This window comes from Podarcis erhardii (genome assembly GCF_964252035.2).
Source record: "Podarcis erhardii genome assembly, chromosome: 5".
NCBI lineage: Eukaryota > Metazoa > Chordata > Lepidosauria > Squamata > Lacertidae > Podarcis > Podarcis erhardii.
The window spans coordinates 19294726-19320581 of record NC_138509.1 but is presented as its reverse complement, the minus strand read 5'-3'; the positions used below and the strand labels follow the sequence as shown (position 1 = coordinate 19320581).

At 42.1% G+C, this 25856-nt stretch overlaps 1 protein-coding gene across 11 annotated transcripts in view; it reads right to left on the bottom strand.

Annotated features, from left to right (window-relative positions):
* Positions 1-25856, bottom strand: part of ZMIZ1 (zinc finger MIZ-type containing 1) — a 365870-nt gene that overhangs the window by 102365 nt on the left and 237649 nt on the right. For all 11 annotated transcript variants that reach the window (XM_081864244.1, XM_081864249.1, XM_081864243.1 and 8 more), the window contains one exon: positions 18253-18358. In XM_081864244.1, the coding sequence (XP_081720370.1) occupies positions 18253-18358 (106 nt within the window). The remainder of the gene's footprint in view (positions 1-18252; positions 18359-25856) is intronic.

The window sequence follows — 25856 nt, the reverse complement described above, 5'->3', positions numbered from 1 at the left end:
ATATAAATGAAATAAGACCATGCACCAATCAATGAGCAATCATACCGGTGTAGAAATCAACCATGTCATTCAGCCAGTCCACTTCCTTCAAAGGCATGGGAAGCAAGCGTACAGCAGGGTCTTTCAGGCTGTTTAGGTATGGCTCCAATCAGGCAAAAAGTGTTTTACATAATTCCCCCATGCATTTGCTAATGAGCCTCATATTGCATTGGTTACAGCTGTTCACACTTAGTACTCCCTCGTACTTGTGAAAGAAATGATAGGATACACTATTAATAGCTTTACTACATCTGCATTTGAATGTAAATACTGAAATACATTATATAGACGTATTAGATATTACAAAAATTCTGTACAGTACAAGGGTCAAGGAGGTTTTCAAAGTTTTCAATATCAGCAGATGCTAAACAAACTTCCCCCCAAACAAAAGCTTGGAAATTCTGCTCCTAAAAAAGAGCCCCCTGGATCAGACCATAGGCCTATCCAGGCTAGCACCCTGTTTCTCAAAGTGGCCAACCAGATAGAAATCCACTAGCAGAACATTAGGGTAATGGCCCTCTGCAATTGGTTCCTCATCAATTGGCATTTACTGCCTTGGATATTGAAGATAACCTATAGCTATCATGACTAGTAGCCATTTATAGCCCTATCTTCCATAGATTTCTCTAACCACCTTTCAGCGCTGTCTAAATTGGCAGCCATTACCACATCTTGTTCAATTGTTTTTTGAAGTAACGTATAGTGGCTAAGGGTGTGAACTGTGAGTCAAGATATCTAAACAGTGCAGATTACATGTTGAACAGAAATTCATTAGGTCACCGGAGGTACACCAATATTTCCTCTCTCTCGCTCCCTCTCCCTCTCCCTCTCTCTTTCACACACACACACACACACACACACACACACACACACACACGTCTTACATCTGCAGTATGTTAATAATACTGACCTGCCTCACTGGGCTACAGTAAAAAAAAAAAAAGAATATGGAATGGAGGTATGTGAAAAGTCATCAAATGCTCTAATTAAAGCATTATATTGATGCTAGAAATGATTACTATTGTTCCCTTTTGGTTGATACAGCATCCACAATATGACAAGTTTTGCTGTGTGAACCAAACTGAAATGAGCAGGAGGACTGTTAATTTCAAGGATGGGGCTTGTGCAGGAGACCTAGTGGGTGCAGGAGTGACTAGTGGGGTGCCACAGGGTTCTGTCTTGGGCCCGGTCTTATTCAACATCTTTATCAACGACTTGGATCATGGACTCAAGGGCATCCTGATCAAATTTGCAGATGACACCAAACTGGGAGGGGTTGCTAACACCCCAGAGGACAGGATCACACTTCAAAACGACCTTGACAGATTAGAGAACTGGGCCAAAACAAACAAGATGAATTTTAACAGGGAGAAATGTAAAGTATTGCACTTGGGCAAAAAAAATGAGAGGCACAAATACAAGATGGGTGACACCTGGCTTGAGAGCAGTACATGTGAAAAGGATCTAGGAGTCTTGGTTGACCACAAACTTGACATGAGCCAACAGTGTGACGCAGCAGCTAAAAAAGCCAATGCAATTCTGGGCTGCATCAATAGGAGTATTGCATCTAGATCAAGGGAAGTAATAGTGCCACTGTATTCTGCTCTGGTCAGACCTCACCTGGAGTACTGTGTCCAGTTCTGGGCACCACAGTTCAAGAAGGACACGGACAAACTGGAACGTGTCCAGAGGAGGGCAACCAAAATGGTCAAAGGCCTGGAAACGATGCCTTATGAAGAACGGCTAAGGGAGCTGGGCATGTTTAGCCTGGAGAACAGGAGGTTAAGGGGTGATATGATAGCCATGTTCAAATATATAAAAGGATGTCACATAGAGGAGGGAGAAAGGTTGTTTTCTGCTGCTCCAGAGAAGCGGACACGGAGCAATGGTTCCAAACTACAAGAAAAAAGATTCCACCTAAACATTAGGAAGAACTTCCTGACAGTAAGAGCTGTTCGACAGTGGAATTTGCTGCCAAGGAGTGTGGTGGAGTCTCCTTCTTTGGAGGTCTTTAAGCAGAGGCTTGACAACCATATGTCAGGAGTGCTCTGATGGTGTTTCCTGCTTGGCAGGGGGTTGGACTTGATGGCCCTTGTGGTCTCTTCCAACTCTATGATTCTATGATTCTATGACCTTCCTGGTTTGTGCCTGTGGTCTGCTAAAAACTATTGCTTTTGACACATATCATTGCATAGCCATATCAAACCACTTCATGGCATAGATTCCAGACAAATCATCTATTCCTTGACAAGTCTTGATGTTGTTATCTTATGGGTTTAAGAGAGGGAAAACGAGGAAGCTTCTTAAGAGCTAATCTACCAAAAACATAGTGGCTATACAGAGAAATAAGTATCAGGCAGCCTGCATTTTGAAGCACTGGTGCTCGTGCATTAAATCATTAATGCCCAACATGAATACACGTTAATCGCCAAGTGATGGCAATATACATTGCTGTTTGATATAGGAACTGTCAGACGATTTTTAAAAAAAGGATTGTGTTTTTTCCAATCACGTAGGAGAAATGGCACAGGAGCAAACTCTGATGGTTGGCAGCCACTTAAAAAAGACTCCTGCCAATATTATCTTGTCCAGCTGGGGCAAGCAAGCCAAAAGTTCTTGCTCCAGGGTGCAACTGGAGTAAATAGTCAGGTTACTATCTTCCAGCTTTTGCTTTGAAAAAAATAAATAAAAATCCTGCTATCCATTCTTTCCAAAAATATAAGCACAGTAATGCTGGGTGGGAATGAGACAATACAAACCACAGATTTGGAGACCAAATACTTGGAAAGGGAACAGTGAATGAATTACAAATGCATCAGAACAGTGAAACTTTAATGAATGCCATCCTCTCACATAAGATGCTTTCTTCAGGCACTTTGATGGCCTTTCCCCATGTGGATCAATTGCAGAGGGAGGGATTAGTTCCAATGGAATGTGTACAATTGCTCACATATTCAGCATTTTGTGAAAACTATTATTTCCATGATAAGCCATGATTATGGGCTTGAATGTCTCTTCACCTTTGTTAATTGCTGCTGCTGCCCCTACCTTTTATTAATTTTGTTATTGTTTTGCTTTATTGTTTGTTTTACTGCTTTGTTTTCACTTTAAACTGCAGTGGTGGTATTTGGCTTGTTCTGAATAGAATTCCCTCTATAAAATCTGTTTTGGCCTTATATTTGGAAACCCAAGTGGCATGAAGTAACTTCCACAACCTGGGGCCAGTGCACAAGTTGCAAATCCCTCCCAGTCAAAAATATCCTGGCCACAGTTACACATGCTCTGGTAACGTTGCTTTTGGACTAATGCAATGCATTGCATGTGGGGATGTTCAGAAACTGCAGTTAGCTCAAAATAGAGCTGCTAGGTTGCTAACTAGAAATGGCTGCATTAAACATATCTTCTCAGTTTTAAAACAGCTGCAGTGGTTGCTGATCCATTTCCAAACACAATTCCAAGTGCTGGCTCTAAATGTTAAAATGTTTCATGTTAAATATACCTAAAATTAAGCAGTTCTTGAGCAGGCAGTTGTGGACCAGATCTAGGCTCTCTTGGAAGAAACTGATTTTCTAGATTCATTTCAGTTGGTATTTAGGCCCAGTTTTGATACAGAAACTGCTTTGGTCGCTGAGTACAATGACCTCTGTCAGGACAGAGACAGGGGAAATGTGCCCCTGTTATTTCTCCTCTACCTCTCCATGGCCTTTTGATATCATTGACCGTTATATCCTTCTAGAGCGTCTGTCTGAGTTGCGGGTGGGTGGCAACGCTTTTCAATGGTCCCAGTGCTACTTGGAGGGTTGTTTCCAGAGGGTGATACGTGGAGAGTGGTAGTCAGCACTGTGAAACCTTCAATGTGGAGTTCCTCAGGGCTCAATTTTATCCCCTTTGCTGTTTAACATCTATATCATGGGTAGTCAAACTAAGGCCCAGGGGGCCGGTTCTGGCCCAATCGCCTTCTCAATCCGGCCCACGGATGGTCCAGGAATCAGCATGTTTTTACATGAGTAGAATGTGTCCTTTTATTTAAAATGCATCTCTGGGTTATTTGTGGGTCATAGGAATTTGTTCATTTTCCCCCTTCAAAATATAGTCCAGCCCCCCACAAGGTCTGAGGGACAGTGGACTGGACCCCTGCTGAAAAAGTTTGCTGACCCTTGATCTATATGAAACCACTAAGTGCAGTCATCTGGAGTTTTGGAGTATGCTGTCAGCAATCTGCTGATGACACACAGCTCTACTTCTTTAAATCTACAGGTGTGGCAGTGGATGTGCTGGATTGTTGTCTTGCCTCAGTAATGGACTGAATGAGATCCAAAAAACTGAAGCTCTACCCAGATAACACTGAGGCGCTGTTAGTGGGTGGTTCCCTAGGCTTGGTGGATGGGAGGTGGCCTGCTCTTAATGGGGTTACACTCCCTCTGAAGGAGGTGGTGCGTAAACTGGGGGTACTTTGCTGTCGTACTTTGCTGTCGCTTGAGGCTCAGGAGGCCTCAGGGGTGCAGAGTGCTTTCCATCAGTTTCATCTGGTGGCCCAGCTGCACCCCTCTGGACAGAGATAGCCTAACCTCTGTTGTCTATGCTCTGGTAACCTCTAGGTTAGAGTACTGCAGTGTGTTATAAGTAGGACTGCCTCTGAAGGCAGTTTGGGAACTTCAGCTGGTGCAGAATTTGGTGGCCAGGTTGCTCACTCTGGCAAGACAGTTTGAGCATATTACGTCAGGGGTCCCCAAACTAAGGTCCGCGGGCTGGATAAGACCCAAGGGACTCATTTATCTGCCCCCCAGCGACCCCTGTTCTTACCGGCACTGCGCTGCACGGCTGCCCACTTCTGGGTTGGAGGAGCACAGGAAATAGCTTGTGCGCATGAGCAAGCATTATTTCTGGTGCACATCCGGGTCAGAGGAGGCCTGTGCACATGCGCACAAGCTAATTCCAGTGCACCTCCAACCTGGAAGTGCGCAGGAAATAGCATGTGCGCACGCGTATGGGCATGCACTCCCCCGCCCAATCGGTGCTGGAGACACCAGCCTGAGGCGCAGTAAGTTTGCTGACCCCTGTATTACACCAATCCTGGCCCAACAACAATAGCTGCCAATTAGCTTCCAGGTCCAATTCAAAGTGTTGGTTTTGACCTATAAAGCCTTAAACAGCTCAGAACCGCAATACCTCAAGGACTGCCTCTCCCCAAGCGAACCAACCCAGACACTGAATACGAGCAAGAAAGAATATTTTTAAATAGTCACTCCATATATTCTCCCCACACAGAGCCCAATAAATTGGAGCTACTTGTGCATTTAGTCACATGGCAAAGCTTCCATTTTAGCTGCTTCCATTTTTTCTTGAGAGAGTCCCTAAAGAAAAAAGGCATGCACATATAATTGGTCCTTTAAACATACGCAACCCAACACTTGGTCATTTTTCACCAGATGTTTAAGTGGTAGGAAGCAATTTTGAACATCTGCCACCAACATACAAGGAAGTTGTTTGAAGACCACATGAAACTGAGAAAAATTAAAGCACTTCCAATTATGTCACATCCTACGCTGTGTGTTTAGGAGAAAAAGGAAAATAAAAACCAGAATATTAATGCTGAGTCATCCGCTCCCCCCCCCCCCCACATTTTTTAAAGCTAAAATAATACTAATAATCATCATGGTGATTTCAAATATGATTGAACTACAATTGAATATGAGGGCAGCATCCATTTCAACTGGATTTAATAATGGAGAGTTATCCTGAGCAACCAAAGTTATCAAGCATAACACAGACTTTCAAACAGGGCTCAGATAGACAATGAAAATGTGAATATGAGTTCTAATAAGTATACATTAATAGAAACTCAAGGATTTTGGGGGCCTTCAAGTCATGTACCCACAGAAGACCTGAAAGAGGCACAGCTTGCAGAAAGGAAGTAAACATTCAATTTTCATATATGCCGCCCCCTACACACACACACACACACACACACACGCACAATGACCCACATTTCCTATTTCATTTCTACTTCCTTAAGGAGTCTTAAATATTTAACTTGCAGGCTGTCAGGTAAAGATTAGAAGATGTGTGTAAATGATCAGAATGTTAAACACATTATTTTAACATAAAAGTGATGATTTATTTAGCTCTCTTACCTGCTTTCCCCTTTTGAATTAATTGCTGTTGATAACTTTATTAACTTCACTAGCAGCCCATCAATCCCTCTGGCATGAATTTTACAAAGTGGAAGAAATCTGATATTTTGCAGAGTTCCCTCTCTGGTTAATCCCTTGGCTAGTACATCAGGGCAAATTTACAACATTATTTAAGCAGAGAACAATGCTGAAAAGCTTAACAATCAGCCCTAGCTAATTTAGGAGGCTTTACAGAAGGTCCCATGAGTAGACTACTTGTGTAAGGAGAAGATCATAGTGTCCTTTGCATCTTCCAATTAGGTAGGGGGGGAAAAACTAACTACCAGTTTGTTAATGAGATAAAGCTGGGGAGTGTGTTATTTATTTATGTGGTATTAAAATATGAATCACAAAAAGCCAAATTAATATAAATGCTTGTTTAAGATGGCCAGGCCTCTTTAAATCAATTCTCTCCTACATTTCCCCATTCTCTCTAGTTTTTGTGAGGTTTATGGCTGCACAATGTAGCTTTCAAGGTACCAGCTAACCTCACAGGGGGCCCCATAGCTTACATACTTTCCTATAAAGAGGTATCTATCTAGAATTGTGCCCAGACTGCCAGAAAAAGAGCACTGAAACCATTTAAACCACCGTGGAAACATGTGTGATGAAAATTTTACACACACAAATATCCTTTTCTTTACACAGCATTTACAAATGCTAAATACATTTCATGTACATGAGCTGCAAGTGCTCCCTATTCTGATTATTGCAATTATTATTTTTTGCTCGGATGAGCCAGTACATCTTCATTATTAAACATGTATGAACAAACATTCCTGTTTTTCAAAATTCCTAGCTCCAACCCCCCCCCCCCCCCCGGGATCTGCCTTTAAAATCTGTAGTCATCTTTTCCTTTCTTGCCATGAAAGGATTATAACTAGTCAGTGTAAGCTCAGCATTTTGAGTCTAAAAGCATCACTTTGGTTATGTCCATTCTGGCTTATCCGCAACACTAACTTACATATTCTTTCTGATGGTTGAGCCCTAGCTAAATAAAATAGCACATTTCCAGACCCACCGCCATGCCAAAAACCCCTCATTCAGGACTTGATAATTTGAAAAGATTCCAAAACCATGTTGCTCTAGTCCTCGAGTGAGTGCACACTGGAAATGGGAGGTATGTCAGAAAAGTTAGGGATCTATCATAACAGGTTAGGATAATAAGTGAAAGACAACCATCCGTTTAACAAAGAAAAACTGGAAGTTCTTCCAAAATCCAGTGCTCCCCCCCAAAAAAAATTTTTTTTAGTGGTGCTCTCATTTTCCTACTCATATTGAAATGCTGCCCCCCAGTGAGGCCAAACTTAGATTCACAACATGTTTAAGGGTATGTGTACCCCTGTGTCTCCCCCCCCCAAAGAAAAGCACTGCCATAATCTATCAGAGCTCCTTCTCTAGGTTCCCCTGACCAAGAGTGTGTGGTGACAAGGAAGAGGGACTTTTTGGTGGTGACATCTGTTGTATGGAATGCCCTCCCCAAAATGGTGCCCATAATATGATCTTTTGGGTAGCATTTTTAAATCTTCTGGTTTAAAAATTATTTTATCCTTCTGCATTTTGGCTGGCTTTTAGAAACATTTATCCACACTGTTTAAAAAGAACAAAAAGTGGGGTTTTTTTAAATATAAAAACAATTACACGCAATATGTGCAGCAATAAAACTGCTAGCACATTTGCAAGCAAAGCAGGGTTTCACATTGGATGGGGGGGCTGTGTGTTGAGATTCCTGCATTGCAGGGGGTTGGACTAGATGACCCTCACAATCCCTTCCAACTCTTCAACTCTATTAATAGGTGGTATATAAATGTAATTAAAAAATGTAAATAATGATAAAGTTATCAGGTCAGTGAAGGAGCCTCTGCTACTTCACAGTCACACAGGAGACCCTAGATCAGCCTTTCTCAACCTGTGGGTCCCCAGATGTTGTTGGACTACAACTCCCATCACCCCTAGCTAGCAAGGCCAGAGCTCAGGGATGATGGGAGTTGTAGTCCAACAACATCTGGGGACCCACAGGTTGAGAAGTGCTGCCCCAGATAGTAGATGGTTTTCAGCAATAAGGCAAGGCCCTATATAACTCCCACCAACTCAGCAAAAAACTGGATTTGACAGGATCATACATAGCACTTTGGAAGCAGTCGAGTTTTCATGAGTACTTACTGTTTGGAGAAAGTTACATTTTGGATTGCAGTATTACAGAGAACACCCAGTTGTCTTTTTAAAATATCCTTTTCACATTGCGGTCTTGTATTTCAAGGCCATGAGGCTGGTTCAATATTTCCCAGCGGGAGACAACTACCATTACAAATCCCTAACAATTTGCATCTACAGATCTCATTTTAGACCAGCAGCAAATCATTTTTTCACACTGGGATCCTAGAAGCTGCTATATTTTTTTGTCTTAATGAAATTGCTTCTGCAGTAAGCACATCAAATAATATGATTTGTTAGGGTTCCCCCTCCATGATGGGAAAGCCATGATGTTTGAAGCGAAGAAGACAAATTTGATTTAGGAGAGCTCATCATACAGGAAACCAACTGCCCCACTTTTTACTCAGATATTCAATATTCAGAATAACATCCCCAGGGAAGAACCTGGTATGCTGAAGCCTCTCCAAAATGAAGTCTGAAATGAATGAAAATGGGTTCTTATACATTTCCATTGCACAAGGACTGGTGTGGCTTGTGTTAGATCAATTGGTTCTTTTACAAAGGGTCTTAGATTAACTGATGGAAATTCATGAAGATGACTTGAAAATATGTTCTTTCCGACTTTGGAAAAAATTCCCCAAGAAACATGTCTTCCCTTATGTGAAATTACTGGTAGCTGTGATGAAAGGAAATGAAGAATAATAAAGAGACCAAGTGATTTTTGTGTGTGCAAAAACATTGGACTGGTATTTTGTATTTCTTTGTCCCATTTAAGAGATCTAGTGGGTATATTTGTCAGTGGTGTTGAGAAGTGCCTTCAAAGTTTTATTAAAATAGTTACCAGTTTTTTCCATGCTAGTATTGCTATTTTAACTTTTGGATGCATGTGCATTAATCAATCTAGGCTCAATCTATTCCTCGTAATTTTTTTGTTGAAGTCAAAGTTCCTTCCACAGACCACCATTCTCTTCATCCTATTTTTCCTTCCTAGGCTTTCTAAGGAGAATTAGCACTCATTTTCCCATCATGCATGAGAGAATATGGAAGATGCAGCTCATTATAACGGGACAGAGGGAGTTACACTGAATCTCCCTTCCACCAAATTCTTGCAGGCAAAGATTTAGCAGCTGATCATTTCAATCCACCTCCTTGACCTGTCCATGCTCTCTCTCCAATAAAGTGCCCTCACTCAGTCTTCCTTCTCGGACCCTTCCTCATTTCACATCTCCTCCTCTAGCCTTCTGCCTGCCCCAACCCTCACTAGCTTCTTAGCCTCACAGAGTCATTGCAGGGATTAACTGAGGAGGGGTATGGACAATCGACTACTCCTTGGAGAAAAAGGTGGGATCTCAATGCAATAAATAAGTTCTTCTGCTTACCTGCTTGAGAAAAGTAGAGGGGCAAACCAGATGGAAATGTCAGTCGCCAACCTAGCATCCTGTGATCACCATGTGGGTCACAAAAAGCCTGGCAAATTTTGAACACTGCTCATAGATGCTATAACTCTGCTGATATGAATACCCTCACAATAATTAGAGCCATCAAATCTCTCTAGGCATAATTAGTGGCTGACCAGGGAAATATTACCAATTTACAGAAGTGAAAGAAATCCCCTTACCCCTGCCCCAGTGGTGATTAGTCTCCATAATACCATAGTCACCTGGTTGTGTAAAAACAAACGATTGCTTGCATGAGGTAATTTCCTATATGCAGAAAGTAAGAGGGGCAAGCAGGTTAAGTGACCTAGCCAAGGAGACACGTTGTAGGTTAAAAGGAAAAAGGAGGAAAGGAACTCGATACTTATTGGCTTATCATACATTAGGACTCTATGCTTCTGACCACAATCATTCTTCCAAAAGACATTTATCCTGTTTAAAGCCAATGACAAAACTGAAATTGACTCTTTTAGCTTGAAGTGATTCCACACACAGCACTGACCCAGGATTTCAAACATGGAAAATTTCAACAAAGAGGCAAGCTCATACTATGGAATTCAGATCTTGAATCAGACAAAGCCAGAGAACCTTAGTTTTAAATCAATCTGTGTCACATTTGGCATTTCTGTTAGGAAACTGTTGTTTCTTTCATCTCATCCTCTGTCTCAATCCCGCGTTCAGGGTGTATATGCCCTCCCTTTTTACTGCCAGCATGTCATTAGCATATTAAATTGAGACTTCTTAGAAAATTAACACACAAAACCAAAACAGAAAACCCACAGAGACTTAGTCCACCACAAACATAAGATTCATCTTTCTTTAAGCCACGTCCCCAGACACACTCTAAATAACTTAGGAAACAAACAGACTGAACAAACAGAGCAACCAAGTTGTGTTAGTTTTTTAAAAAGTTTACTTCCACTAAATATTACAGAAAACCTATTCAAAACTCTGAAGGGCAAGGAGCAATCTTGACAAATTACAGAACAATGGCCAAATTGAACACTGCCCCTTCCTGGATTGTCCCACTGAAGACTGCGGGTAGAGCTTCATACGTTTGAAGAAAACCAAAAACACTGCAGATGGAAAGATAGCATACTGAAGAGGCAGCTAAAATTCTTTTTTCCTGACATGGTTGCAGCATGGTGAACCAGTCAAAGATGCAATACGTTCCACCTAAAGTGATACAGGCATGATATGACTCTTGTGACTGTACCACAAGACACATCCTTTGCAACACTACCTAATCATATACATTCAAAACTACTAAATAGTATTTTTTTTTTTAACAAAGCTGACAATCACAATGATGATTCAGCGGCACTCCCCTCTCACTATATTAAAAAATTAATAAAGTCACTGACTCTATCAAGGTTGAAATTTGGCTGACATCTGAAGTGAGCTAAAGGAAAGAACAGAACTGCTATTTCTGCTATCAAACATCTCACATTGAGCCTCCTATCCAGGTGGTCTAAGATTAATTTGCTTCAGTATCTGCAAAGGTACTTTCTCCTGCACATTCCTGCCCTGGAGCTGCTCCTCCCACCTCCCCTCTCCCTTTCATCTGCCTGCAGAGATATCAAACAGTGTCTCTCACTGACAAAGCTTTCGTGTGTGATCTCATCCTGCACTCAGTCCCCTTGCCTGGCCCCTGCTTGCTCTTCTGCCAAGAGCAAAGCAGCACCAGGAGGAATGAACAAACGGACCACAGCGCACCATTCAATTATTCTGTAAAACATTTAAGTATAGCAGGTTTATTTCCTTCTTTTGGCCCCCACCCCATCCCAAATAAGTGCCAAAAGGAATATATCTATTTTTGCTGAGACAGATCCTTTGAAAGCAATGTATCACCTTCTGTTGTTTAAATATAGAGGAGGCAGACAATGCTCCTCTTGCTTCAGCCTCTAGCAAAAGGGTGGCCAATACTGTGTACTCCAGATGTTTTAGACTACATTCCTGACCACTAGCTATGCTGTGGTCCACCTGATGAGAGCTGGAGTCCAATAACATCTGGAGGGTACCATGACTCTCCTCTAGCAATCTGAATAAGCATCTCTGGATGGAAAGAGTAACAAAGGAAACCTACTTTGGGGAGAATGCATGAACTTCATATTACAACCTTACACAGGAAATATAATACAATACAAAGGATATGCATGTGACTTTTGCTTTTATTGTCATTATCTCTGAATATGTACTCTCAGCACTGGGCTTTGGCACCTGAACATGCAGAGAGCTGAAGTGTAAGTACTAGAAGCCTTGATCTGGTAGCTACATGAAGAATGGGAATTTCCTGAAGGAAGGGCCAATTCAAAGGCATAGTCAATTGGAGGCCAAGGTCTGATGCAAGGAAACTGTTAAGAGGGAGGGCAGGAAGACTGATAAGGAAACTGACATCCTTCCAGCTTTCAAAGGAAGTTGGTATACTTGGATATACAGAGGGTCTAGCAGGCTGACAGGCAGAAATCAAGCAGCAATAATGGATATTGCCTAGACAAAGATACATGTCTGACCTGGAGGAATTTGTAGCATTGTGAGAAGGCACCAATGAGCTATAGAGTGGTGGGGAATGGAGTCATGCCAGGACCCAGAAAGACAATACTGTCCCTACTTCTTCCATTATGCAGTCTCAATGTGGCTCAATGAAAGAGGGAGGCAGCGTAGAGTCAAACAGTGTAGAGGTCTGCAGTGTGGAAGCAAACAAGCTCATGACCTACCTGCTGTGCGGTAACAAGCCAATGCCACTCGCTAACAATTGTTTCAGGACCAAATGTCATGTGTATTTAGAAGAAGCTGTGTTTCATTTACCTTCAAGATGGGAAATGTTGCATCTGACCTCCTGCCAAGAGAGAGGAGCAAGTCGAGCGCAGAACTTGCAGGGACTAAGAGGCCGACGTTGAAATGGGAAATCAACAAATGCATTAAGTGGCCTTTGGCACATAATAGTCTTTCAGTCTCACTTTGTTCCCCCATCCGCAATATGGAGGGTGATCATAATACAATTCCACCTTAAATGCACTATATGATGTGCTTCATAGGTGCTGCGTGTGTGGGGCTGTGGGTGTGGGATCGTTTGTGCCTGGCATCAGCACGGGCTCCTGCTGAGCATGCCCCTGAGGGAGCCCACTGCGCCCAGCCTGGCACACTGCCCAGCTTCGGAGAGGGGTGGCCAACTCCAGAGGACCCAACGGAAAGGCCCGACGATGTGCTTTGAATACTCCATAACACTAAGCACTATTCTTGTTGATAAAGGAGGAAATGCCAAGGCTACATTGACAAAGTAGCAGATCATAGGGCGTAACACAGGCACAACTTTATTATATCCTTCTTTCAGGATTGCACTCTAATTTTCAAATGCTTGTTCACACCACTTGACTCCTGCCCTTAGCGTTCTTAAAAACAATTCAAATTAACCACAGGATAACTGGGGATTAGCTAGGCTAAACAAATAAGACTTAAAATCATCACTTCAAAATCCTGGTTAGCAGCACAGATGACCCCAAAAGGAATTATTTCTTTACCAAAATAAGAAGAGCAAAGAGCTCTAAAATGTGAAGACCATTAAGCTAAAATGTGGCAGAATGTCCTCTTCTAAAAAAAGACCATAACTACACTAACATGTGTTTTCTCTTTGAAATCTGAGATAAAACACTTTTCAACATGGCACTCATAGGAGTTGATCATACAGGAACCGAAGTCTGTAAAGACTTGCAAATGAAAAGCAAACACTGCGATATTGATAACTATATTGGGCAGAAGATAAGAGAGCACTGGTCAAAATACAGTACCTGGATGGGTTACTTTGGACGGGCATCTGGGAATGCCCCCAAACACAAAGATATTTGTCCCAGATGAAAAGGGCAGATTTTGATTAATAGCAAGTAACTTTAATCGTAAGAGTAGCTGACTTCCTAGGATCCCTTAAATGCCAGAAAAGATCCAAAGTAGTTCAGGAGAATCACTTCAGGTGTAGTATAGTGGCTGAGACCTTGAGCAGAGAATTTGCCAGTTCAAATCTTACCTCTATCCTGAACTTGCTGGGTGGCTGTACCCATCCCATCGTCTACAATACAGGCATCATAATAATAACCTGCCTTACAGAGTTGCAAGGATCATGAACGCAAATTGTTCAAGGATTGCAAATGACTTCTTAAGAACACATTCTACGGTTAAAGCCTGACATGACTAAAATTAAAAATGGCAAGTTAAGCAACTACCAAGTCATTAACTTATAGAAAGTTGCAAAATGGAAATTGAATGAACGGGCACACTTCCCCACCAATTCTGTTGAATTAATTTCACTCCAATAAACATGGAGATTAATTCAAATCCAGCTCCATTATTGTACAAACACTTGGAAGCCATTTGTTGCCAATGGCCAATTAATTTTTGTCATGACTGTGACATTTTCCTCATGCCAGTTACTTTTAAAACATTACTCTATTAGAAAAGCTGGATATGATCTATTAAGAAGATAAGGAAGTTGATCTCCCTTGTGCAATGATGTTCTCTGAAGGCCCATCATGCTAAATACAGAGCTATTTGTAACAGTTCACACAACAAGCTCCCTGTGGAGGAAATGTTTTCCGAACTGGCAGCATAGAAGTAGCACAAAATGCCAACTCTTAAAAGTGACTGGTTCAAATAACAAGATTTCAGTTCACAAAAACAAGCACATTGCTGCTGCTGTATCAGTGACAAAGTAAAAATGTCTGAGGTCTTGTCTTCTTAGAAAGGTGGGTATTGGGAAGTGCAGCTGGAAGTTTGCTGTCAAAATTTATCCTGATTTTTCTCTATTTAGCCTTGACTGTATCCACGTGAAAGTATCTCTCTTTACAACCACAGAGCCATAAATCTAGCTAATGTATCTATATTTCTTTCTGGCGACCAAGATGCTAACTGAACTCACAACCATTTCATAAGCACCAGAAAAAAGGCAGAGAAAAGCCATACACCCTAGTTTATTTTCCCTTATTGGTCTGAGAAATAGTGGAAAAAAGACACGACGGGGCAGGGTCTTAAATACTTTAACATTAGTCTTTTAACTAATGGTTGGGCTCCACAAATTGGTCACAGCTATTTTTTAAAATGCATTTCTTGTAACTTTCCTGTATGATCCACGGTGCAAAAACTTGATACCATCACTCCATAGAATAGCTCACTAGGAAATTTGTTAACAGCCAGATTTAAAGGAAATCCAATCATCTGTGAAGATTCTGTCCAGAGAGCTTAGTGCAGCCTTTTTCTTTTTTTTTTTATATAAATATTTATTAGAGTTTTTGAATACAAATGCACCAATAATAAACAATCTTACTTCTATCACAACGTAGTTTCATCACTTCTGTGGACTCCCTCACGTCTCCCGCTCCCATTTACATCGTTAAAAGGTTTTTCCAAGCAAATTATCAACTTGTTTACGATCTTATATCCACTCATTTAAGTATAATCTAGCAATTCTCCATAAAATTTATGTTTTCTTTAATCTCACTTATCATCAAATTCAAAATCTAATTTAGTGGTGGCCAATTTTTTATAATCTAGCATCCTTCTTAACATTCAACCAAATTACAATGTTTTTGTAAATACATCTTAAATTTCTTCCAGTCTTCCTCAATCCTCTCTTCTCCCAGGTCTCGGATTCTGCCAGTCATCTCGGCCAGTTGCATATAGTCCATCAGCTGCATCTGCCACTCTTCCAGTGTGGGTAGATCTTGAGTTTTCCAGTTTTTTGCGATGAGTATCCTTGCTGCCGTTGTTGCATACTAGTGCAGCCTTTTTCAACCTTGAGTCCTCAGATGTACTACAACTCCCATCATCCCTGATCACTGCCACAGGATTAATAATAATAATAATAATAATAATTTATACCCCACCCATCTGGCTGCCCATCTGGCTGCCCAGCCACTCTGGGCAGCTTCCAACAACATATTAAAATACACTAGTCCATCAAACATTAAAAGCTTCCCTAAACAGGGCTGCCTTCAGATGTCTTCTAAAAGTCTGGTAGTTGTTGTTCTCTGACATCTGGTGGGAGGGCGTTCCACAGGGCAGGTGCCACTACCGAGAAGGCCCTCTGCCTGGTTCCCTGTAACTTGGCTTCTCACAGTGAGGGAACCGTCAGAAGGCCCTCGGCGCTGGACCTCAGTGTCCAGGCAGAAGGATGGGGGTGGAGACGCTCCTTCAGGTATACTGGACCAAGGCCATTTAGGGCTTTAAAGGTCAGCACCAACACTTTGAATTGTGCTCGGAAACATTGTTGCAGTCCAGCAACATTTAGGGACCCATGCAGGCCTGTGCAGAGCTTGTCTGAGCCTCAGGGTAGGGGTCTTGTTCTTGGCATGACAGCGTAAGTCCAGCAGGCCCCTGGCAGGCACCCCGGGCTATCTGAGCCCTTTGAGGCCCAGGAAAAGTGGACCTGGCTGCCCGGCCTCTCTACACAGGCCTGGACCCAAAGTTGAGAAAGGCTGGCTTAGTGACTAATGGAGAAGGATTAAGGCAGACATCTCTTTCTCCAATAACCCAAGCTTGTAAATAGTCATTTGTGTGATCTTAGTAAGAATCTCATATAGGTGATTATGCTGGGAAGTTTATAAAATCTTCACTACCACTCCTTTTAGACTTCTTCTCCTTCTCCTCCTTCTTTTCTAGGGCACCTTTCATTTGATGATCACATCAAGCCAGGGAAACAAGCCAGGGTGATTAACCACAATCTGAAGTTTCCTTGCTTCTCTAAACCATAGCTGTGTATCCACAGTTTATCTGGGTTTTACCTTTATTTATTCATAAACTTTAGGAAACACCTGGCATCCTGCAAATGTTTTGGTCGACATCATGCATCAGCTCCAGCCAGCTGAAACATCCCAAAACACCTGGAGGACACCAGGTTGTCAAAGGCTGTTCTAAATAACAGCTAATACTAGCTGCCATTTTTCTGGGTCCAGAAATAATGCTAAATTTCAATCAGAAGTCTACTCTGCTCCCCGTGATCATGTTGGAAGGGCTGAGTGCATGAACCCAAGGCCCATTCTTATAATGTTGAACTATAATTTAGCACTGTGCCCAAACTCAGTCATTTCATTACTATTAACCAGCAAACATGCATTTGGAAAACATGTTTGCCATCAAAACGTGTAGTTCTGTCCAGAAATTAGAAGCATAGAACTTTACAGTTGGAAGGGATCCAAGGACCATCTAGTCCAACCTCCCTGCAATGCAGGATCACAGCTAATAAAGCATGTGACGTGTTTGTAAGCAAGCCGTTTTTAACTCTCCAAATGCACAGCCTCTTTCTATGCTAAGGGAAGCGGGAGACTTTGGAAGTAACTTAGAAGGGGGTATTTTAAAGGTCCAACAGCCTATATTTCCATGCTTTGCTTTCCTGTCTGTTTGGGGATTGTAAATTTCTGCTGGGGTTCTCTCACCAAATAGAACTTGCCTCAAACCTGGATCTAGGCATCCAGGGAATTCTCCTTTTATTCTTTCACCCAATTTTACTAAGACGTCAACATTTGTATCAGAGACTCCTTATTTTAGAAGTGTAGAGTTGGAAGGGACCTCAAGGGTCATTAGCCCAAGCCCCTGCTAGGTAGGAATCACAGGTATAGAAGAACAGAGTGGAATGGGAGAGTTGGAAGGGAAATTATTATGTATAAAGTTGCTGTAAGAATCATGTGCACAACCCTTAATATATCGAAGTTCTTAGAACCAAAACATATTAAGAAACGACACAAAGTCCAGAGATAACCACACGTACACCTGAAAGCTTAACTGACATTCCTCATCACCACAACAGCCACACACATTGCTGAAGTTTTTTCCATTTTTATTTGTCTCTCCAGTCACAATGAAACCTGTTCCTTAACTGCCATAGGTATTGCCACTTTCCCACACATAAACATCATGTTTAAGACACTCATCTGCAAAAAATGATATGCAACGTTCACAACACAAGCATGTTAACTGCAATAGGTTTAACAGTGTATCATGTTCCCCATTCCATTTGTATTGTTGTGCAATACAAAGTAGCATTGTTGCAAATCATCTCAGTGGTTGGCTTAACTGATAATCATACCATGTACCCACTTGTAGCAGCTTTTTATGGATTGGATGATAATGTTTTTAAACCTGCAGTGGATACTTATTTGGGGCAGGAAATCATATTTGCAACATCCCTCCTCTGGAAATGTCAAAGAACTGCAAAAAATGTCTGTCTGTCCAGTACACACATGCACACCCAGGCAGCACTTCTCTGCAGCTGGTGTGGCAAATAAATGATATAGCCTGAGGAATACAGAAAGGGAATGGATGTCAGGGATCCTGTTTCAGTACTTCATACTAGTAATGCTAAACTATATGGCAGAAGCCTATCCATTTCCTACAGCAGAGCAAAGTGTGTCAAGATTCTCTCTGTCAACAGGCAACTGCTAGAAAGAAAAATGGAATTTTCTTACCAGCTGATTTTGGCGTGAACTTGTCTCTGTTGGCTGCACAAACGGCCAGCAGCCTGTATCCAAGGTCCAGGTCAAAGCCCTGCTGTGCTGCCACTCTGCTAACAACCTGGGAAGAAGGAAGAAAGGGAATCATTCACTGAGAGTTACTGCACAGTTGTAGCAAGCTAGCCAACGTGTTTGCAGCATCACCCGCAATATAAAGAACAGTACCAAGGAGGTTTGTTGCTCTGTCTTTTTTAAAAGTCACTGTGGTTTTCATAGAGCTTTTGTGAAGCAAGATGTGCATTAATTTCTTTCTCATTTAGCCACATTGCAACAACCCTGTAAAACAGGCCACTACAATTCCTATGTACATTCTGCAGGATTGAAGTGGATTGTGTGAGAGCTGGCACAGTGTCATCCAGATTGCCCAGAAATGAACACGGACTTAAACTTGGCTCCAGGCCGATAAAACATCTATCCACTGGAACACACCATCTCCCACAGCTTTACCAGCAGAGCATACACTGAATCTGAGAGCCATCATTTTGACTTTTTGCCATGAGAGAAAGACTCTTTAAACATAAAAATAAACTACCAAGATTTAAATGTAAGCAAGTTCTTAAAGGGAATTTTAATGGAGACAGCTGTTTCATGTTTCACTGTATTTGAGACTTGGCTTGAGATCTTGACTACCAGACTGCACCTTAACTACCAGAATTGCCCTGCTTATACACACACATTTGTCTCATCATTATCAGGATGGCAAGGAAGCTGAGGGGAAGACACAGCAGATTCAGGAAGATCTTAGGTACAGGTAAGCTTGGCAGTATGTCAGGTCACATGCTACTTTCTATCCAGGGAGAAGAATGGGCCTCTGATGCTGCACAAAGATATGCTTGTACAGGGTGAGAACTTTAAAAGCAGCCCCATAGATACAGAGTACACATGTTCCACGGGGTCTCTTTTGAAGGACTCACCCTGTACAAGCAGGGACTATTATTCACATGGCATTGGACCCTATAAAAATGATCAAATGTGCTCTTCAGAAACTCAGTTATTGTATTTAGAACAAAACATGCCAATGCAGCACAATGAAAATAAGGGAAACACATTTGATTTATTTTAACCACTTATCAAAATAATGGCTTTACAATGAAGACTACAGCTTTTATGTGACCTTTGGCCATGTCCTCCAACTCACAGCTGTGATCAGATCAGCAGAACCTCCAGAATCCAAAAGTAGCCTCAGTTCATACACACTATATCATATGTGTATTATTTCTGAGTTGCCCCAACATTCCTTTAAAACAGAAGTTAAAGACGAACAGCAAGACATTTAGTGGCATTATTTTTCTTTTCTTTTATACCAACCTTTATTTCCAGCTACACCCTATTCAAAAGAGCTTACAATTCAAGAAATAAATTGTTTTTGTCACCTCTGCTTCAATACGAAAGACCTTTGATGAATTAAAGAGGGCACTCATTAGTGTGCAATTATCTGTGTCCAACACTAGCTTGCCATAAAACAATGATAGAGAAGAGAATGGGAAACAAAGATATGTGATAACCTATAAATGGTAATGAAATTTTCCTATTCTACGTTAACTAGTCAGCACAATTGCATGACTCTTATTAATCTGAACTGCCCTCCAATACCCACTTTTCCTAATTAACAATAAAGATTCACAACATGAATAACACTGAGATTGATGGATGGCTAGTTCATTGCTGTTGCAATTTGAAAACTAAAAGCTAAACATCTGCAGGGGAAGCTGATGTGTAGAAATAATTCCACTTTTGAATTAATACTCCCCCCCCCCCAGTTAGACTGCATCTACCGCTATAACATGATTACTTTCTGTGTCAGATTTGGTTTATCAATATATAAGGTGCCACAAAACTCTTGGTTAATAACATCTGATTTGGTTTTCATGTTCATATTATCTTAGTGGAAGCAGTGTTTTCTTCTTAGTTTCAACCTAACCTCTGTTTTCCTGGACAAAAACAGTTGAGAAAACATCACTTTTTCAAGCGCTGCATTCTTTATACCATCATTCTTAACTTACATGGCAAGCAAACTAGAGGAGAAAGAGTGTTGGTTGAATTTCAGTGTGAGTTGCATAGCATTATAGAAGTGACATATTTAAGCTTGTCTATAAATCAGCACTGCAAATTACTCAACAAAAGTTACTGGCTCACAAGTCCTACTGTCCAGTCCGCTTATATATAATTCTTAGGTCACTTGGGGTCTAACAGAACCAATATTTGCAAAGCTTGCTATTTTGCCTGGTTACCAGAAGTCAATTCTTAATAGCAAGTGGCTATGTATAAGCCTGCTATAAATTCGGGTAACACAATGCAAAAGGTTTAACAACTTAATCTTTCCTATTTAATCAACAGATTAAACTTTATTTATAACAAGGAAATCACTCTGATAACATTTCTGTGGTGGCCTCTTTTGAGAAATCAGGACCAACGTATTTTCAGTTCTGTGCAGGGGTGCCAACTTGAATAAAATACTGGGGGGGGGGGGAGGTAAGTCTGCCCAGCATAATCAATCACATGATATGGTACATGCATGCCATCTGAATCACAATGCCCATTAACTGGGGGGGGGGTAGTCCCCTCAAATATTTCATTGGGGAGGGGCTAAGACCCCCTTGGCCCCTAGGTGTTGGCTCCTATGCTTTTGTGTGCTAGCCTTCAAATTACTCTCTCTTCTTCAATGTTGAAGCAGTACAGTGGTACCTTGGTTTAAAAAACAGCTTAGTTTATGAACAACTTGGATTAAGAACGCTGCAAACCCGGAAGTAGGTGTTTTGATTTGTGAACTTTGCCTTTGAATAAGAACATGTTTCGCTTCCTGCTGAGTGTGTTCCATTTGTAAATTGAGTCCCCTGCTCCTATGGGAAAGCACGTCTTGGTTTAAGAATGCTTTGGTTTAAGAACGGACTTCCAGAACGGATTAAGTTCGTAAACCAAGGTACTTCTGTAATGCTGAATTCGGCCTTCCTAGTTACATTCACAGAAACGTTTCTAGGAAGATTTTTCAAAGACAAAGGGGAAAAGGGGGGAAGTTTAAGTCTCTCCACTCTTCCCCCAACTCCTTTCCGCAGCTCTGACATTCTAGAGGAATTAGCAATTCCTCGGCTGCTTCATTAAAAATAAAGCAGAGTTGAACACCAGGAGGTGAGCAGAAAAACATTCATGCCTGAGTTTTCTAAATCAAGAGAATCCTTAAACATCCTCACTAAAGCACAAACAAGGGTCTTTCCCCTGCCCCTATTCTAGCTTGCTGTTTTACAAGCTTGGGCTTCTTTTAGGGGTGCAGAAAGCATTGTAGTATCACCATCAGTTTGCTTAAAAGATTTATATATCAATCTTTAGATGTGCTTCTGGGATATTTTACAAAAAAAGGATAAAATACAAAAATATAAATGAACTATGCTAAAACAACATTAAAAAGCCGGGGGGGGGGGGGGGCTTTGCCCAGCACTAAAAGGCAGAACAGGCAAACTTCTCTGGAGGCAGAGGTACACGGTGGAGAACCACCGAGGACAACTTCAATACGTAGGCAAGTTGATTTGTGAAGCAAAGCTTCCTTCAGGCAAAAAGGTGGGGTATAAGTATAATGATGATTGTGGTGACGATGCCAGACTATAAAAAGGCTTTAAAGGTAGACACTAGTGCTATAAGCAGATTTGTAGCCAGTGAAGTTCTTTATGCAGTGGTGTAATAGGTTCAAAATGATCACTTGGAAGTGGAAAAATAGAAGCTGCTTTTTGAATCGAATGCAGCTTTCAAATAGTCTTCAAGGGCAGCCCCATGGGCAGCCCATTATAGTAGTCAATCTGAGATGTTTTAAGGGCATGGATAACTGTGGTTAGGTTGTCATGACGATCAACCCAACTCCTATCCACACAAAGCATTATGATGTTACAATGTACATAATACATTGTGCCATAACATAATACATTCCAGCCATCATCCCTTCCCTTCTCTGTACATGCTTTCTCACCTTCTCCAACCAACAACGCTAGAAGCAGTGCTTACTCCCCTCTCCTACATCCCTAGTAAGTATGTGTATTTATATGATTTAAAATTTTCAGATCGTGAAGCTGAGGCTCCAATACTTTGGCCACCTCATGAGAAGAGAAGACTCCCTGGAAAAGATCCTGATGTTGGGAAAGATGGAGGGCACAAGGAGATGGGGACGACAGAGGACGAGATGGTTGGATAGTGTTCTCGAAGCTACCAGCATGAGATTGACTAAGCTGCGGGAGGCAGTGGAAGACAGAAGTGCCTGGCGTGCTCTGGTCCATGGGGTCACAAAGAGTCATTCGTACACGACTAAACGACTAAACAACAACAAATTTCCCACTCAAAGGGAGACCCACTTTATGACTGTCTGCTCTTAGTACTCATCATTTTAAGTGACTCTGGAAACTTTTTTAGGCTGAGGAGTGGGGTAAAATGTTTCATTTTTCGGTCAGTTTTATAGCATGCAGAATAAAAAAAATATTCATGCTTCAGAACAGCAGAGTTTGCTAAAATTCTTGAAGCACTGTGTTGTGTTCACAGGCTAGCAAAAATAAAAATAGCCTGGATTCTAATAAACCAAAGAGAAAAACCATTTTTTTCAAAGGGGGCAAGCAATAATAATAATAATTTTTTATCATTTATATCCCGCCCTCCTCAGCCGAAGCCGGGCTCAGAGCGGCTAACAACAATAAAAGTAACACAGCATTCTAAAATCAATTCATTTTAAAATCAGTTCAAAATCAAATTAATGGCAACCATTGGGCTAGAGTTCTGTGAGGATTACCAAAGGAGGGGGTCAGACTCTGCCTTGGCCAAAGGCCTGGTGGAACAGCTCTGTCTTGCAGGCCCTGCCTAAAGATGTCAAGTCCCGCAGGGCCCTGGTCTTTTGTGACAGAGCGTTCCACCAGATCAGGGCCACAGCCGAAAAAGCCCTGGCTCTAGTTGAGGCCAGCCTCACCTCCCTGTGGCCTGGGACCTCCAAGATGTTTTTGTTTGAAGACCGTAAGGTCCTCCATGGGACATACCAGGAGAGGTGGTCCCGTAGGTACGAGGGTCCTAGGCCTTATAGGGCTTTAAAGTTTAAAACCAGTGCCTTAAACCTGATCCTGTACTTCACTGGGAGCCAGTGCAGCTGGTATAGCACCGGGTGAATGTGATCTCACAGCGAGGACCCCATAAGGAGTCTCGCTGCAGCATTCTGCACCTGCTGGAGTTTCTGGGTCAGTCTCAAGGGCAGCCCCACGTAGAGTGAGTTACAATAATCCAGTCTGGAGGTGACCGTCGCGTGCATCACAGTGGCTAGGTCAGGGCGAGAGAGGTAAGGAGCCAACTGCTTAGCTTGGCGGAGATGAAAAAATGCTGCCTTTGTTATAGCTGCAGTCTGCGCCTCCATGGAAAGGGAGGTGTCGAAGATTACACCCAAACTCTTAACGGATGGTGCTGGCACTAATTGCACCCCCGCAAGAGATGGGAGTCCCTTGAATGTAAGGAACAGCTGTGCTGGATCATAGTGAGAAGCAGGATGCCGGGGCATGATGGATCAGTCAAAGATTAATCTTACCCAGCACCTGCTTCTCCCTATGGCACCCAGTGAATAGTGAAGCCCACAAGCAAGGTCTGAAGTCAATAGTGCTTTTCTGTTGTTTGCCTCCTTCAGAATATTCAGAGTTTAGACTGCCTCTGAACCTGGAGAAGTAAAGATATCTGTCACTGGAGTGCTACATGGAATCTCCAGATTCGGGGCAGTCTACCTCTTAATACGTTGAAGTTTGGGAGATTCACAAAAGAAAAGGGTTTAATAAATCTCCCCCTCTCTCCAAGCAGCCCTCAAGTTTCAACATAATTCTCTCGTCCCCTCCACACATCACATTATCAACACACGTATATACTGGCATAAGTGATATTCAGTGGCAGCCCTACTCAAAGTAGACCTAGCAAACTTAATTTCAATGGGTTTACTCTGAGTAGTTTAATACAACCCAGAGAGTATAGGATTGCTAGCCTCCTTGGCCACAAATGATTTCCCATGTAGTTCGACAGAAGCCTTCAGAATTCTCTCTCCTCTCCCAGCTCCCCTAACATGTATTTCTCTCCCACTGCCGACTGGGAAACAGGCAGGTTCTCAAGAGGTCCCTTTTTCTCACAATCCACCTTGGCAAAAGGAGAAAAGATGTGCTGTTGAGGCATTCTGCTCAAAGGAAACCTGTAGCTACTGTCAACGGCCTTGTGGCCAAAAAATGAAATAAAAATTAAAAGGACATGCAATGAAATTCAACCAAGGGGAAGTGAGGAAATCACTTAACAAAGTTAATAACTGTAAATTTTAATAAGGCTATGATTTATGTTTGTTTTGTTTGTTTATATTATTGTGAAAACAAATAATTTTTTTTTTTGGGGGGGGGGATGAAATAAAAATGGCTCTCACACTCACAAACTTGCTGAGAAAAACAACAACAACCAGGACAAAAAGACATTTAAACACATGGGTTCCAGGTGACTGAATTATTGGTTAAAAAATATTGGGGGGGGCACAGAAAATTAAATGGCAGCCCCCTCTAGCCTCTACCCGCCCCGGCTACAGGCCTAGCTGCATCATGGATTCTTCCCATGTGACCTAGAACCACTGATGTCACAAGACAAGTGCATGGAAGACAAGATATGGCAGAGCAGCAGCTGCCTCCTTCCCTTGGTCCACCTCGCTAAGTGTTGTCTATGCTAACTGGCAGTGGCTCTCCAGGGTGACAGACAGGTGCCTTTCCAGCCTAACCTGGAAAGAGGTTTGAACTCTATGCAAGGTATGTACTCTGCCAGTGAGCTGCAGCCCTTCTGTCTTCTAAAGTTAATTAAATGCACCAGCTTTGCAACCACAGCGCTGCATTCTAACTCAATTAAACTAGTGGGAAAGTTGGCAGCAGTTGCCGAACGAATGCTCCATTTGCTGCTTTATGAGATCAGAACCCTTAAAGTGCACTTATAAAATAGTCTGCTCTCATTATTCTACACTTAGAAGAGAGGCGGCCTTACAAATTAAGGCTGGGAGAGACAACTGGCAGCTCAGGAGCCAAGTCTGGCCCCGAGCACGGTCCCTGAACCCCAAACCCTGTTCCTAATGCATCTTAGCCGCTTCCTTCCAAGCCAAGGTAAAGGGCAAGGGGCTTTTTAATCTTCTCCACCAGTGTGGACAGCAACAGATGTTCTGGCAAAGTTGTCTCCCATCATTCCTAGCTAGCACAACCAGTGGTCAGGGATGATGAGAGTTGTAGTCCAACAACAGCTGGAGACCCAAGTTTGAGAAACACAGAACTAAGATTAAAAACTCAACATATATATTTACTGTATTTTTTGCTCTATAAGACTCACTTATTCCCTCCTAAAAAGTAGGGGGAAATGTGTGTGCATCTTATGGAGCGAATGCAGGCTGCACAGCTATCCCAGAAGCCAGAACAGCAGGAGGGATCGCTGCTTTTGCTGCGCAGCAATCCCTCTTGTTGTTCTGGCTTCTGAGATTCAGAATATTTTTTTCTTGTTTTCCTCCTCCAAAAACTAGGTGTGTCTTACGGTCTGGTGCGTCTTATAGAGCG